General features: G+C 37.7%; 1 protein-coding gene across 1 annotated transcript in view; it reads left to right on the plus strand.

Moving 5' to 3' along the window:
- The first annotated feature begins 2,673 nt into the window (after nt 1–2,673).
- Nucleotides 2,674–17,119, plus strand: part of LOC119794453 (kinesin heavy chain-like) — a 31,460-nt gene continuing 17,014 nt past the window's right edge. Inside the window, exons 1-10 of the mRNA XM_038302035.1 lie at nt 2,674–3,146; nt 7,204–7,291; nt 8,675–8,748; nt 9,789–9,893; nt 12,639–12,687; nt 12,806–12,861; nt 13,654–13,741; nt 14,948–15,072; nt 15,148–15,252; nt 15,332–15,480. Of these exons, the coding sequence (XP_038157963.1) occupies nt 3,024–3,146; nt 7,204–7,291; nt 8,675–8,748; nt 9,789–9,893; nt 12,639–12,687; nt 12,806–12,861; nt 13,654–13,741; nt 14,948–15,072; nt 15,148–15,252; nt 15,332–15,480 (962 nt within the window). The 5' untranslated portion in view covers nt 2,674–3,023. The remainder of the gene's footprint in view (nt 3,147–7,203; nt 7,292–8,674; nt 8,749–9,788; nt 9,894–12,638; nt 12,688–12,805; nt 12,862–13,653; nt 13,742–14,947; nt 15,073–15,147; nt 15,253–15,331; nt 15,481–17,119) is intronic.

Raw genomic sequence — 17,119 nt, forward strand, 5'->3', positions numbered from 1 at the left:
CAAAAACTGTTTATAAACAGCACATTAAACACATTAACATATCCTCTCAAGCAGGATTTATAAATGGCTGTTATTTAAATATCTGAAATTATTTCCCAAGAGCCCTGCTAACAGTTTGTGCTGCTACACAGTTGCAATCTGTTAAAGGCCTGATTTATAAATGCCAACTGATAAGAATTCACTGTTTATAAACTGAGAAAAAGGAAATGTTTATACACACAAGCTGGTTATATAAAAGAACTTGCCGAGGATATGAAGTGCTCTATTAACAGGAACATTTCAAAAAGCCTTAAATAAATCCAGCAGTGTTTATAAACTCAGTGAGTTTATTATTTGCGGTTGAATTAGTTTTTAGTGCAGATTTCTTTGTATGGAAACAGATTGAAAAACTTAATTGGGAATTTAAAACTTTGCATTTTGATCAGTTATTGGTCTCCATTGTTCCCCCTGCTGTTCTTTGAATGAATTTATATCATTTTTTAGATCTGTGGATCAACACAGACGGCTGCAAATCAAGCACAGATAACATTTTAGCTCTGGAACTGGTTGGTCGGAAAAAGCTCCAATGTGAAGCGCTTTGGAAATCAAATGTTTGGGAAGTCTAATATAATAACCTGCTTAGTAAAACTTCTGTAAGTTAAACAAGACACTACATGATTAAAATCTAGAGGATATGAGGAAAAGCTCTGGTCCAGTCCACCGAGTCGACTGCTGCACAATTTATTTTTTCCAACCATCTTCTTGATTGTTTTGAAGAACTTTTAAATCACTTTGTACTGTAATTTATTCACATGCGCTCACTCATTTCTGATGGTATAATTTTTACCATTATTTGTGAGGAAATCTGTGCTCTTTGAAACACATGAGCTCTTTTGGTAAAGTTCATTCTGCTCCTCTGTCCCGGTTTTTTTGTTTGTTTTGTGCAATGATGAGCAGGAGCCCAGTCTCATGTCAGGAACCCACCTTCCATCACATTCATGTTCTCCGTGGTCAAACGTTGGAAGCAGTTTTTGCCTGTGAATCTGTTGAGGTGTGAGTGTCATTTTTTGTTTTTGTTTCTGTCAGTATTTTTCTTTCTCTTCGGCTTGTAATTAAGTATATATTTTCTCCATTATATATACTTTACAAAAAGAATAGATTTGCGTGAAGTACGGTGTGCACTTGTTTGCTTTTATTTCTTTCCTTTCTGCATTAATGTGGGTTAGGAATAGTGTGTCAGAGTCCATTATTTTCAGATTGTTTGGACTTTTTTTTTTTAATGGTTTGATGTAAGCAGCATTTTGTTTTTGTAAATATTGTGAAACATTACAGGTCATGCAGTGATGTAACATTTGGAATAATGTTGCACAGATGTTTAAGATATTAAAAACATGTTCACTCTTACTTGAATTTTGTGGACTTTTTGTATGTTTCTTCTGTTTACGATTTATTTTCATCCCTCGCACAAATCTATTGAAAGGTATAATGGAGGATGTTCCTTTTCCGGGTGGATCATCTAAATAAGTGGTCCTCCTAATTGTCAATCATTCTGGTGATATGTTTACGTAAGGAAGTCCCACGTGCTCGTCCAAATTTTCTTACCGCTGGTGAGTCTGAAATGGTGGAAAAATTACAAATCTTGTTTTGGAAAATAAGCTTGGATGAGCGATGCAAACTGCAACTTTTAAACGGAGCGTGCACGAGGAGAAATGGGTATGTGCACACTCTCGCACAGGTTTAATAGGCATTCCGTCTCAGTATCGGGTACAGGCTTGTGCATGTGCATTTTTTTTATTTTACTGTAGAGGGCGAGTCTTTTTAAAAAAACAAAAAAACACTAAAATCCTCCTCTATACCTCTAAATGTATTAGTCCAAATCCTTAGTAAGCCCTTTTGGGGTTATTTTGGTTTCATGCTGCCCTCTAGTGGCCAAAAAAAGAAGGCACAATGAAACTACTACTTTTCTCTAAGTTATATAAAAAGATGAAAAGTAAACTCCTGCTTCAGGACCTGGTGCTCCTGAGGTTACCTTTCAGAAAAAGTTTATTAGTTATAAACCAGGCTCATGCAGTTTTCCCTAAGCTCAACCCTCAGCAGCAAAAATAAACTAAAGCGTAAGCAGAAACCAAAGTGTTGGAGCTATTTATTCTTTATGCCTCTATCCATTGGAATTGCGTAAATTCCTATATTTTTATTTGTTTGTATTATTTAGTGATATTATTTGCAGGTTAAAAATTGTTTATTCTATTTATCTTTTTTCTTTCTTTTTTTTTGTTCTGAGGTATGACAGGAAGTGATGTGGATCAGTCCACTTCCTATAAGTAGGTGCCTTGGAAAGAACCAGCAGGGATTTGGGGCCTATATGGAGAGCAATTGTTGGCAAAAATAGAAAATAAACCATCCAGAACCATCATAAAGACTGTACATTGAAACTTATTTTTGCCTGTGTATAGAAACTTCCCCCCAGTGCCTTAATGGTGGCTTAATTGGATCTTTAATTGGATGTTTGGCAAACAATCACCACTAAACAAAAGTATTCATCCAGAAATAATATTTTGGTTAAATATTGAAGAGAAAATCTGATTTTTCCACCAATATTGTACAAATATGTGACTGAAATAGTAGCTAGAGGGTTAAAGCTCAATTGGAGCTGCGCGTCCCCGCTGCGGTGCTGATGCGGGCCCTTCATGCGCGCCGCAGCAGCGCACAGGAGCGCGCTCCGTTCTCAGCGGTCCAGGGCGATGCGGCTGTCCTAACAGAGCAGATCCTCCTCCCTCTGCTGCTCCTCGCATTCCTCCTCCTGTTGGGAGAAGCGCTCAGATGAGGAGCAGGAGGCGCGCAGACACCGAGCCGTGAGCTCCGCATTGGGACGCAGCGCTGCGGCCATGACGCAGATGAAGAAGCTCTGTTTAAGCTGGAAACTTCATGGAAGCCAGGAGATGATGCGTTAAAGTTTGCTGACCTGTCCATGACGCGCGGCGCTCCCAGGGGCCCCTGACTCCTCTCCTGTGTTTTTCTATATTAGAATAGGAAGGTGCGCAGCCATGGATGCAGCAGAGTGCGGAGTGAAGGTGATGTGCCGCTTCAGGCCCCTGAATGAGGCTGAAATCAACAGAGGAGACAAGTACATACCCAAGTTTAAGGAGGACGACACCGTGGTGATCACTGTAAGTGTGACTCATTGTGCTGCTGATGCAGAGGAAAAGGTGCGCAACACCTAGAGCTAGTAGCCTAGAGCTTTATACATAGAATAGATTTAGTTTCATTCACAGAAATCTGCAGTCAACTCGAATGATGCTGAAGTTAATAAAAAAAATGTGTTTATCAAACTAATATTAGGTTTCCCTTTTTTTTTCTTTTTCTTTTTTATACATAGGGGCCCTTCAGGGGCGGAGCTAGATGGGGGGCCAGGGGTGGCCACCCTTAAGGGCTGGTTATCCTCCTGCAGCAGTGTGTTGCAGTGAGCTTGATGCAGACATTTTTGATTTATGCTCAATATTGAAGCGTGGTCTGTGCTACACGCTGTGAGTCTAGATACAGCCGAGGCGGTGAGTAAGTCGGGGCGAGTTTAGTCGGACAATGGACGGACATGATGGCGAAAAAAAAGCGGGGATCAAGGTGGAAAAAGGGTCCCAGCGTTCTCACGCACCTCGATCTTCTAGCTGGTCAAACTTAATGACTTGTTTTCCGCAATTGCGGGCATAAAATCAAAACAAGCCGGCCTATAGTCTGCGGTCAGTTACAATTTGGGAGGGTGTCTGTGGAGGGGGCGGGGACAGCTTTTTGTTCATTGCGACACCTACGCAGAAGACCTAGTTTCAAAGTATAAATCAGCCTTTAGCCAATCAGCTAGGAGGCTGGCTTGTTTTGTTTTTATGACCGCAGTTGCGGAAAACGACTCGTGAAGTTTGACCAGCTAGAAGAGCGAGGTGCGCGAGAACGCTGGGACTCTTTTTCCACCTGGATCCACGCTCTTTTTCGCCCTCATGTCCCTCCGTCGTCGGACTAAACTCGCCCCCACTTCCTCACCGCCTCGGCCGTATCTAGACCCACAGCGTATAGCACAGACTACGCTTAAATATTGAGCATAAATCAAAAATGTCTGCATCAAGCTCACTGTGACACACTGCTGTAAGAGTATAACCAGCCCTTAATACAGATGATAGCAGCAGTCAGAACTACATTTTGAGTTATATGGAGTAAAGATTAAGTAAATTCAGTGAAATCATAGATAACTATTTTAATAAAAACGCATTAAATAATCAATTTATGTTGATATTAGTTCTTGTAAATATACATTTTTGGCAGAACGATTATTGATAAAATTAGTTAAGTAATACAATGGAAAGAACTCAAACCTCAAAGAATTGTATCCACTATACCCTTTATCTAGGAAGCACAGATGTTTAAATATACTTGTCTATTTGCTAGCAAAGGCTCTAGGAAAGGATAGTTTGTCTTTATTTAGAAAATATGGATGTTATGCTCATTAATTTTCCTGTTGGAACAGTGTAGATTGATTGGTTATTGCCTGGCCACTCTTATAAAAATTTTCTGGCTGCACCTCTGGGGCCCTTAAACCTCATGGTGAAAGATTGTGTAAATAAAAGCAAAAGAAAAAAAACATTTTTTATAGAGTTTATCGAATTCTTTTATTTGGTATAAAATGATCTTCATCCAATTCAAATGTCTATGTTCATTTGAAAATATTGATATTTTATCAATATATTTTATTTAATTTATTTAAAAGTAAAGGGGATAAGATATTTAAAACAGTAGCCATAGCAGAAAGTTAATCACAAATCATAATGTTGCCCCTGCTATGCATGACAGTAAAGATGGTGTTTTTTCAGCTCACGCTCTGCGTTTCTGTTCTCCATCATTGCACCTTGTTTCAAACCTTGAATAATTTAGATATTTAGTAAGAAAACTAGGGTGGGGATCATGCAGTCTACCAGGTCTGAACCGCATCCCTCAGGAGCTGCATGGTGGAAAGCTACAGGACAATCTGTGGGTGATAAACTCTATTGCTTGCTTCTTTTCTCTGTTTTGATATGACTTGTTGATAATCGGGTTTTATTTAACATATAAAGAGTTGCTCATAAATTTAGAGCTTTGCTTTTTACGTCATTAGGAGCCTGGCTTGGTCTAAGAACAAAGACCTTAATCTCTAACATTTTTAATCCATTTACAGAGCAAGATACAGTTTTTGATCACTTACATACCCCTTTCAAATGAGATCTAGAAGCACAAGATCTATATCCAGCCATTCAGCAAAGATCCTGCTACATGGCTGTACATCTTATTTTGGCATTTGACCAATTTGAAGAGCCCTTGAATGATATATTACCTACTGGAAATTAAGTTGGGAAAAGTTAAGTCAAGAGAAAAAGGTAAAAAGCTAATTGAAAAGTTAAAAAGTAATGTTACTAAGCCTAGTTAACGATTATATTTAAGTTTATAAGCTAAAAAATGTAAGTGCCAGTATCAGCTTTAATGCCTCTAAGGTTATGTTGGACCTAACAAAATGTGTTTCTTTCAATCAATTTCTTAGAAGTTATTTTTCTTAATATATTCGGGGAAGTTGGGGTTTCCTGTTATTACATTGACAATCATTTTTGCCGTCAGAATCTCCATATTTTTTAATGTTACAAAGGAAATCAGGTCTTGTCCTGGATTCCAATAACACTATTTGCTTGAAATTTGGATTTTCAAAGTAAAGCGCCCTATAAAGGGTTAAGAAAAATTACATCAGTTGTATAGAAGAAAAAATAAACGGTCAAGGTTTATATCAGTTTGATGGGTTTGAAAATAAATGTCTGAACTTTTTCTTAGTAAAACAATTAAGAATGCAACAAAAACATTCATTATTTAAATACAAAAATGGCTTTATGCTTAATTCTTAATTATCTTAAATAGAAATGTAAAAATGGCAGGCAGAAATAAATTGCGGCAAAGAAATAACGAGGTTAAAAAAAATACAAAGGAAGAATATTATAACATGCACATAAATAAATACTTAAAAATATAAGTAATTAAAAAATAAAGTTGAAGATTATAAAGGACAAAAAATAAATAAGGTAAATATTACAAAGGCAAATAAATAAAGAAGCTAATTAAAAGAGTTATATACATTTGTCTCACTGTATAATTTAATTTCTACTCACATTTATTTGTTTATTGTATTTTTGACGGCAATTAATTGTATGCTTATTTATTTATTGAGCATTTTTTTATTTCTGTATTTATTTTTAAATATGGCAGAGTTGGTCCTCCATATAATCCAGCTTCTCTGAGTGTTTATACTATTTTTTGACAGATTGGACATAATGTAGTATGTCGTGTTGTCTGCAAGTAGTCCTAGAGAAATATTTCTATAGAAACTCTTCCCTTTGATGCTTTTACATCCTGAACCTGCAGAGCAACCTTCAATTCAATAATTTTTGTCCTAATTGTAACCCTAAAACTGTTGTTTATCCTGTAATCCTGGTTTGCTTTAGATATTGATGCCATATCTGAAAGAAAAATGTTTTCATTCTGTTTGTCTTTTCATGGAGGATTTGAATTCTCCAGATTTAGAAATGGATCTATTGAAATAATCATCAACTAATTTAGTAATCGATTAAACATTAACTGGAGAATTGAAAAGTTTGAATTTCGCCTGGTTTAATTTCTGTAGAAAGTCTTCTTTAAGGAATCTTTCACTATCCAATTAATCGAAAAAATTATCAACAGAATAATTGATTTGCAAAATAATGGTTGGTTGCAGCCCTACTGCAGTAGAACTGAACCAACCCAGCATAATGTGACCAAACTGCATGAATCTGCTTCCTTCCATCAATCATAAATGCACCACCAGCATACAGACAGAGTTGCTATCAGGGGTTTCTCTGCTTTATTTTAACTCTGTAGGACGGTCGGAGTGCCGCTGCAGCTGCTTTCTAAATGCTGAGAGCAGCTGTTTGCACAAATGAGGAGTTTACCCCTGAGATTCAGGAGTTGGATTATAGCTAAGGCAGCGAGGAAAAAGCCCTATGTGTATTAAACATCAGCTCTTTCTATGTCTCTATAGTCAATGCTTCATAGATATTTAAATGCTCTGTGTTTAACTGTTTCTAGAAGTTCATAAAGCATCTGTTGGTTTCCTATAATTGTAGAAATGTGCAGGAAAAGGGCTAATGTTTGACCTCATGTTGGATCCTGATCTGTTCGCTCTTAAAACAGGGGAAACCATACGTGTTCGACCGCGTGCTGCCGCCAAACACCACGCAGGAGCAAGTCTACGAGCAGTGCGCCAAGCAGATAGTCAAAGGTACGGTGGAGAGAATGAACATATATTACGCTACAGAATACATGTAGGATTGATCTGTATTATAAAATACAATTGTTAGGTTTATTCAATGATGATTATTAAATTAATGTGTGTTTATGAAACATTTGTGCAAGGGGATGCTCCACTCCTATCTCATGATCCAGTCAGGAGACCATCCTGCCTTGTCATTCTAATGGAGCATTCTGTCTTTATGAATTGATCAATTGTTCTGTCAGAACAATACTCTGTTTGTAACCATGTGTCATGTTCTGTTAATAAAATAAAAGTTTATTATTTAATTACTAGTAAAGTATCAGGAAATTACCAGATGAATTCTACTAAAGCTTCAGCAAAGATGCTTGGTAAGAGCTACGGAGCCCCTAAAGGGACATGGAGGGGAAAAATAAACTTTTGCGAGATCTCGCAAAAAATAAACTTTTGCGAGATCCCGCAATACTTTTGGCAAGATCTCGCAAAACTATTGCGGGATCTTGCAAAAGTATTGCGGGATCTCGCAAAAGTATTGCGAGATCTTGCAAAAGTATTGCTGGATCTCGCAAAAAATAAACTTTTGCGAGATCCCGCAATACTTTTGCGAGATCTCGCAAAACTATTGCGGGATCTTGCAAAAGTATTGCGGGATCTCGCAAAAGTATTGCGAGATCTTGCAAAAGTATTGCTGGATCTCGCAAAAAATAAACTTTTGCGAGATCCCGCAATACTTTTGCGAGATCTCGCAAAACTATTGCGCAAAACTATTGCGCAAAACTATTGCGAGATCTCGATCTCGCAAAAGTATTGCGGGATCACGCAAAAGTTAATTTTTTCCCTCCATGTCCCTTTAGGGGCTCCGTAAAGATCCAAGAGAGTTGTTGGGGGGGAAAAAATGTTAAAGTAATAAAACAACCTCTAGAAAATCAAACTTTCTGTAGAATACAAGAAAACTTTAGATGGATTTTCAAATTGCTTACAGTTTTAAATTAAAATAGTGGTGCTTTGGATCACTACTTTAACCCTAGCTGCTCAGAAAAGGCAGAAATCAACATAGAAAGCGACTTTTATTTCACCACTCGGCACCTTCTTGTTACAATACTCATCACTGGACATCATCTATATAAATAAGATTAGAAAAACTTTTCTCTCTTGCCCCATCTATCAATATCTTACAGTGTTTGCTGAAACTGAATTGCAAGAGCAGAATATTTATGTGCATAAAATGCCATTTAACTTAGCACAGTCATTAGTAGTCAAATGAAGCTGCTGTTCTATTTAATTACCTCCATCTGGCTGATATTCTTAGGTTCAAAGATCTATGTTTCATGGGGAGGAATTACATCTGTTGACGATAATGTAGTGTTTTAATTATTGTCTCTCTGATCCTAGATGTGCTGTGTGGATACAACGGGACAATCTTCGCCTATGGACAGACGTCCTCTGGAAAGACCCACACCATGGAGGTGAGGTCTCGCTCTCCACCAGCCACAAGCAATGAACCCATTGATCACGATGGGAAACTGTGCAAAGATTAGGGAAGAGTTTGAATGTAAACTTTAATCCACAGTGTGAGGATTAGAGGATTGAGTAACAGAATTATGGATTAATCCTTTGAGAAAAGCCCTGAAGCCTCATTTTAATTCCCTGATCTGATGTGAGGCCTTTGTTTTTCCATGAAGTTGTAATTCCACTTTATTCAGCAGATGTTCGTCTTTAAAGGGGTCATAGAATGCAAAACTCAGTTTCCATTTTCATAGAAGAATAACGATAGATCAGTGGGTGAAATGAACGTACAGAGAAGTTCAAACCCCGTTGAAACGTCCTTTCTCTGCAAATCTCACAATTCTTCCACCTTAAAATGGGCGAATTCAAACGAAGCCCCGAATTGACGTAAACTTGGGGATGTTGCCTTGTTTGGTTCAGGCCAGGGGAAGCATGGGGTTCCGGCTACCGTCACCGGGTTGGGTTGGGTTTGGTCACTCCTTCCCCGCTGGCTCCCTGCCCCCGTCTACAGGAGTTCCCGGACCAGCCCCAGAACTCACGGCTCGGTCCTGCTGCATTGTAGTCGACCGAAATCCCGGACGATTTTAAAATTCCCCCAGACATTTTTTTTTAGGTATGAAAAGTAGGACATGTCTGGGAAAAAGGAGGACGTCTGGTCACCCTACCATATCAACAATTTCATGTTTCATTGAGTTAGTGCTTGTTGCTATGATGCGTCTTTGCTCAGCAGCTTTGCTCATTGTAAACCAACCAATCAGCGCACAGCTCATCTAAATATTAATGATCATACCATAAAAGGAAGAAAACCTGTCGTTTCATTCTAGGGCTTTAAACCAGGCTGCATTAGGGCTCATAGAACAGCAAATATGCCATTTTCAGCCCAACCAATGTTACACACCCTATTCAGAGACCTTAAGGACCAGCACCACATACCCTATAGAATCATTCTATCACCCCTTTAATTTTTACAAAGTTGATTGGAAATCGTCGTTGTGTTCAGGGCAAACTGCATGACCCTCGGCTGATGGGAATCATTCCTCGCATCGCCCAAGACATCTTTGACCACATCTACTCCATGGATGAGAACCTGGAGTTTCACATCAAGGTAAAGAGCGACTCGTTTCATCCAAATTCACAGAAAAAAATTTTAAAAATACCATAAGAAATGTGTAAAAAAGGCTGAAAAGAAATTAATGTTTTATTGAAATAGCATAAACTCACACAGAAACAAAATTACAAAAACGACTTTTTTATTTAAATTTATTCAGTGATAACATAAAATAAAAACCAAAATATTAAAAATTTTTGTTAAAAATTTTTTTTTTTTATTACATCTATTGTTATACTTTTAATAAAGATAAAGATTTTGGTTTCTAACTAAATACTAATAAATAGCACAGATAAGAATATAGCTAATAATAAAATCAAATTAGTAAAGTAAATTATCAAGAAAACAATATAAGAAATCCATCACAGTGAACTTATAGTTACATGGACCAGTTCTTCTTCTCCTCCTTATCATGAGGAAGGTCATGTTTAGGATTAAGGGCTAGTTTTACTGCTGCAGCAGTGTGTCGCAGTGAGCTTGTCGCAGATAGTTTTGATTTATGCTGAATATTGAAGCGCGGTGTGCGCTGTTATGGCACGCCACAATGCAAGAGGGACAATCAGGAACTAGCTGTGGGTCTAGATACGGTCGAGGCGGTGGGGGCGAGTTTTTGCAAAAATGGAGGGACATGAGAGTGAAAAAGAGTAGCGATCCAGGTGGAAAAAGGGTCCCAGCATTCGCGCATCTCGCTCTTCTAGCTTCACGAGTCGTTTTCCACAATGTCGGACATACAAACAAAACCAGCCGGTAAGATACCAAACAGGAAATACGCATAGTGTAGAGCGGATGTCGATTTGGACAATCGGAGGCCTCCTGTATGTGGCACTGTCTGCAGTCGCCTACAATATGGGAGAAGTGCAGCAGAGTGTCTGCAGCTGGGGCGGGGGCTCATTTGCATTCACTGCGACACGCAGACCACCTGGTTCCTGAGTATAAATCAGTCTTAAGTCTTATGACCTTCCTCCAAATTCTTGAATGGATTCTGCCTGGCAATCCTCTTAAATCTCCAGATATTCCTATTCATGCACCTTTTCCTATCAGACTTTTTCCTTCCACCCAACTTTCTATGAATATAATTAGCTACAGCGGTGTGTGAATACCCAGCTTTTTTAACAAGGATTTTTCTATTTTACCTCAAGGGTGTAACTTTGTGATGAAAGTTGGTGGGGGCACTCTAAGGGTGCAGGTTGATGCACCTACAGTTAATCGACCCGAATGCTTTCAGTAGGTTGTTGTATTTTCCAAAAATTAGCTAAAAGATATATTTATTGAATGCTTTCCTTTTGTTGAGAACACAAGAGACCCATAATACACTGATATTTATATTTATAGAGAGTAAGAGAGATGCCTTTTAGTGCATTATATATATATATATATATATATATATATATATATATATATATATATATATATATATATATATATATATATATATATATATATATATATATATATATAGGGCCCAAAAACATTAATATATAAAAAATAACGTATAACAGCTGATTTCGATGCCAAAATCGATAAATCATGCATCCCTAGAAGAACAATTTCAATTCCATCCATCCAGAAAAATATAGATATGCTGCATTTTAAATATAGCATATCATGTTTTTTTTTCTTGTAAACTTTGTGGTAAACATGGAGATATATTTTATTGCATGTTGCATATCTGAGTAAATCTGTTTCACCTTTAAATCTGCATCCCTCCTTACTTCTCTCTCTGCTGTTTAAAAATATTTATGAACCTCTTTATTAATTTAATGATGACAGAAACAAAATTTCAAGATCTGTAGAAGCTCTGCAGTCTGTACAATAAGAAAACATGTAAATTTTAACCTGTAATTGAGTCATGGTCCTCTGAGGAGCCAAGATTTTACTTTACTTTAACTAGTAAAGAAGAGCAAACTATTTTTTTGTTTAGGTTCTTGCATTATATTACTAACTTGTATAAACTTACATTTTGATGCCATTTTTAGCTGCATGTATAACAAACAGATTTTATTTAGTGCTATGATCTCCTAACTTTTACTTAAACATCAAAGTAGCTGCTGGTTAATATTCACTGATTGCTGCTGTGTGTCTCTCCTCCTCCACTTAGCGACTTTGTGTGCAGTGAAATGCGACTGCAAATCAGATGTCTCAAAGCGACAGATTCGATGATGTCACACCGAGAGGCGGGACAAAAAACATGGACTAAAAACGCTCTGAACAGAGATAGCTGCACCCAACCGCTGTTACCTTTGGCTAAATTAAATAAGAGGAAAGGGGAAAAAAAGCAGAATTATTGGTTGGGACATGTCCACACCAGTCCTTCAGAAAGATATACCTGTGTCTTACCTTGCAGCGTGAATCACTGGACATGCGTCTCTGACACAGAGAGAGTTTGGAGTTAATTAGCTGATTAGGTGATGTAAAGAAAATGTAACTTTCTTCTATTACTCTATTATATAGTTTTCTAAAAAAGTGAATTTGGAGTTTTAATTTCTGTCATATTCATTAAAGGTTTGAAATATTCTAGTCATTATGTAAAGAACCGATCTAATATCGGTTCCTCTTTCTGAAATGAGTGACAAAAACAGTAAAAAAAAATCTGTATCTGTTGTAGCACAGTTGTAGTTTATTTTCTGGTCTTTACAGCTTTTTGTACATGTTTCCATGCTTCTGAACGTTATTTTCCAGTTTCTTGTATATTAAACCAAAGTTAACGTAGTGAGACTCTAAAGTGGAGACTCCTCCCTGCAGGTTTCTTACTTTGAGATCTACTTGGACAAGATCAGAGACCTGCTGGACGGTAGGTGTTGCTGCAGGAAGTTTACAAATTTCCTCTTTTTAACATTTAACCAACCACATTTTATTAAAGACTTGTTAAATCAGGGACTGACTGATTTTTATGTTGTTTCTGTTCGAAGTGTCAAAGACGAACCTTGCTGTGCACGAAGACAAGAACAGGGTTCCCTATGTGAAGGTCAGTAAGACGAGCTTTTATTTCATCAGTCATTACCGTAGATTAACTGCGGTGCAGATTTTCATCTTACTTCTCAATATTTTAAACAGCAGAGCTTCTGTCTGCAGATATATAACAGAAAAATATGTTAAACCGGACGTTGGAAGCTTTGTTTGCACATAGAATAACAGAAGAATAAGAAATCAAGCTGAACTTTAATATTTAAGGACAATTAAAAATTAAACCACGAACAGCACTGTTTCCTAAAACATGGCGTCTCTGTCTGACAAACAAGGTTTGCTTGTTGGACTGAATGCATTATTTCTTGGCTCCCACAACTGAAATAAACAACAAATAATCCCCAAAACAGCTTCTTTTTAGGTTAACCACACAAAAAATAAGTGAATGAATGTCAATCCAAGCCATTCTTTGAGTCTATAAATATAAAAGGAGCTGTTTCATTCAAAATTAATAATGATTATTGCATTAAATAAAATTACGTAGCCATAGAATGTTGCTTATTCTGGCATTTTATTAACTTTGAGTTTTACTGATATATAATGTGTTTATTTCAAGATTTATTTATTGAATGACACTTTTTCTTTAAGGAAACCCAGAGACTAACAAAGATAGGAAAATGTTTTCCTGCAAAATGAGCCCTAAGAGCACTGCTTAATTCCAGATTTAAATGTTTGGTTCATGGTTAACCATACATGTAATTTAAATGTCTTTATGTTGGCTTTATATATGGAGCATCTGTTTTTGCCTTCAAATAATTAAATGTTAGTTTTGATGATCTCCATGCTGTTTCAGGGCTGCACTGAACGTTTTGTCTCCAGTCCTGAGGAGGTGATGGACGTCATCGACGAAGGAAAGGCCAATCGTCACGTGGCAGTGACAAGTATGCACTGGGCTATTATAATGTATAATAAAGGTGTAACATATTTAAGCTAAAATTTCTTTTTTCAAACATTAAAAATGTAAAATCAACCTTTTTCTTAACTGTTTAAAAAAAAAAAAATCATTTTTTTTGCACTTTTAATGAGCTGCTGAATGCTGCCAAAAAGATACTAAAATGGAAATTTAAAAAAGGAGAAATAAAAATGACATAAACAGCACTGCAAAATGCAAAAATGTGAAAAAACAATTTGTGATTCTTTTAAAATATCAGAGGCTTCTTTCCATTTTCTTTAAATTAACGTTTCCACAACTAATTTAATTGTTGAATTTGTAAGATTTTCTTCTGAAAAGACCAATTCTGGTGGAAATACAAAGGATTTAAGGTTTTTATTTCTTCCAGATATCTTAAATTATGCTTCTCGAAAATTAAATAGAAAATCTAGTTTTTCTCAACAAGAATATTGTTTAGTAAATATTTTATATCAACAATTGCTGCAGAAAATGGCTTAAGTTATTAAGTTATTGATTCTTAATGGGAATTTTCACCTTTTATCACCACTTGTGTATTTCTGCACATAGTGACTTTATTTACCATTAGCATATAAACATAACAGGGCATGCACCTTAATGCAGGCTCATCCACACACAGCATGTTTTTACTCCACACAACAAAGCTTTAAATAGTTGGCCCAAGTCTCTGCCTGGAAAATAAATAAACTATTTAAATAAACTAGTCGGCCTCAGCAGATGGCCGCTCACACTGATCCTGGTTCTGCTGGAGGTTTCTTCCTGTTAAAAGGGAGTTTTTCCTCTCCACTGTCGCTACAAGCATGCTTAGTTTGAGGGATTGCTTTCTAGTCAATGAGTCGATGCAATGAACTGGTTTTCCTTTGATAGAAAACTTTAAATCAATTTAATTGGATGATCTGGTGAACTGTAAAGTGCCTTGAGATGACATGTGTTGTGAATTGGCACTATAGAAATAAACTGAATTTAATCATCAAATAAATAAAACACAATAAAATAATAAAATATTGCATACAAATATAAAATTAGGCAGTGATATAAATTTGTTCAAGCTAAATAACCAAGGTCCCAACAACTAAGTCCTGCCAGTGCTAAAGCCCAGTGAATAAAATTCATTTTTGAGCCGTTTTCTTTTTTCAGCTCTCATGACCTAATGGTTATTTCCTGTTCTTGGTCCCAGACATGAATGAACACAGTTCCCGCAGCCACAGCATCTTCTTGATTAACATCAAGCAGGAAAATGTTGAAACAGAGAAGAAACTGTCAGGGAAGCTGTACCTGGTCGATCTTGCTGGCAGCGAGAAGGTCGGCCTGTGATTAACGAGGTGATCTGCTGTGCTGTGTGATTCCTATAATCTGTGAGATTGGCTGTTTGAACAGGTCAGCAAGACTGGAGCTGAGGGGGCGGTGTTGGACGAGGCCAAAAACATCAACAAATCTCTGTCTGCGCTGGGGAACGTCATCTCTGCTCTGGCTGAAGGGACTGTGAGTCTTCAGTTTCTATAGGGAATCCCAGTATCTCTGTAAGATGGTGGTTCAAATCTTTGTTTGTTGACATCCTCAGAAAACCCACGTGCCCTACAGAGACAGCAAGATGACCCGGATCCTTCAGGACTCCTTGGGAGGAAACTGTCGCACCACTATCATCATCTGCTGCTCGCCGTCCATCTACAACGAGGCAGAGACCAAATCCACACTTATGTTTGGACAGAGGTAAGCCTCCGCCATGGAGATCCCTAGAGCTGGTGGATATTAGATACCCTCTGATCCTCCACCTTTGGTTTTAAGGTCCCAATAGATCAGTACAGTTACTGTAGGTCACTTCACCACTTTCATCCTCAGTTTCTTTTAGCAAGGCAGCGGTTGTCTTTGAGACGCTCTGCTTTTGTCTTTTACATACATAATGGTCCTTATGGTTCCCTCAAAGAACTACAGCTCCACACAGCTGACAGATTCCATGCAGCCCCACATCATGATACTCCCAACACCATGCTTGACTACCATCTTGGTCTCATCAGAGCACAGGATAGGGTTCCATGTCCTCAGTCTGTTTGTCTTCGCTTTCTTCTGTGTCATCCTGCTGCTGTAGTTTCTAGATTTTGGGAAACCTTCTTTATGGAGAGCAGGAATTCAATTTTCAGATCCTAAGAGAGTTATTTGCCATCATGTTGGGCTATCAGTAATAATGTTTGTGGGTAATAACCTAAACACACCTCACCTTCATTTACACCTGAGACCTGGTAACACAAAGGAGTCACATGACTTAAAGGTGCTGTAGGAGATCTTGGAAAGATGGGTCCAGCAAGCTATATTTTTGAACATTCACAACCATGCCTCTCCCTTCAGACCACTCGACAAAACCACACCTTCAAAACACACACACGCATGCTGTCTGCAGCGTGTCTAGAGCAGCCCTGATGATGCAGAGAGCTATGGACACTCCTCTGAAACAGTTTATTTACCCCTAAATTAACCTAAAATGCTGAAAGGCAGATGGCCGCTCACACTGAGCCTGGTTCTGCTGGAGGTTTCTTCCTGTTAAAAGGCAGTTTTTCCTCTCCACTGTCGCTACAAGCATGCTTAGTGTGAGGGATTGCATTCGAGTCAATGAGTCGATGCAATTAACTGGTTTTCCTTAGATAGAAAACTTTGAATCAGTTTGACTGTAAGATCTGGTTGAACTGTAAAGTGCCTTGAGATGACGTGTTGTGAATTTACACTATATAAATAAACTGAGTTGAATTTAAATCTGCTGGCAAAACATGTTCGCTGTTATTATCCTGGTACCTGCAGTTTGGATTACTTACATGAAAAATGCCTTCCAGACACGCAGCCAGAGCAGCAAAGATGCTTCAACCGCACATCAGAACTAAACTTTAATGAAGCAGCGCATTTTTTGCTGCTCTTGCTACTTTAGGTGTGAACGTAGCATAGCAGTGGCTAGCTTCCAGCCATGGCGTCCTGCACAAGCATTTGGAGGTCGATTCATTCATGTGTCAGGGTACGCACACATGGGGGAGGAACAAGCAGACCATGATTGACGTGTCATGTTAACAATCGTGTACAGCGGACCGTCTTTTGTGATTGGTTGGGGTTATTCAATGATTTCTCACTGACTATTTATTTTAGTTTCACTTTCAGACCTTCTATTTCACTGCTTGCTAAGCGGCTGTGGGGAGATCTTTAAACCACATGGTAAAAAATGCATCAGAAAAGATCTCCTACTGCAGTTTTAAATGAGGAGAAGGAATAGAGATCCTATATTATCTACCCTTTAACTCAAAAAGACAATATATTAAAACACAAGCATAGACATGCCTCTAATCAGATGTACACTGTTGAACAAATATGT

Source organism: Cyprinodon tularosa, unplaced genomic scaffold (genome assembly GCF_016077235.1).
Source record: "Cyprinodon tularosa strain WSP-4 unplaced genomic scaffold, ASM1607723v1 ctg48, whole genome shotgun sequence".
Lineage (NCBI taxonomy): Eukaryota > Metazoa > Chordata > Actinopteri > Cyprinodontiformes > Cyprinodontidae > Cyprinodon > Cyprinodon tularosa.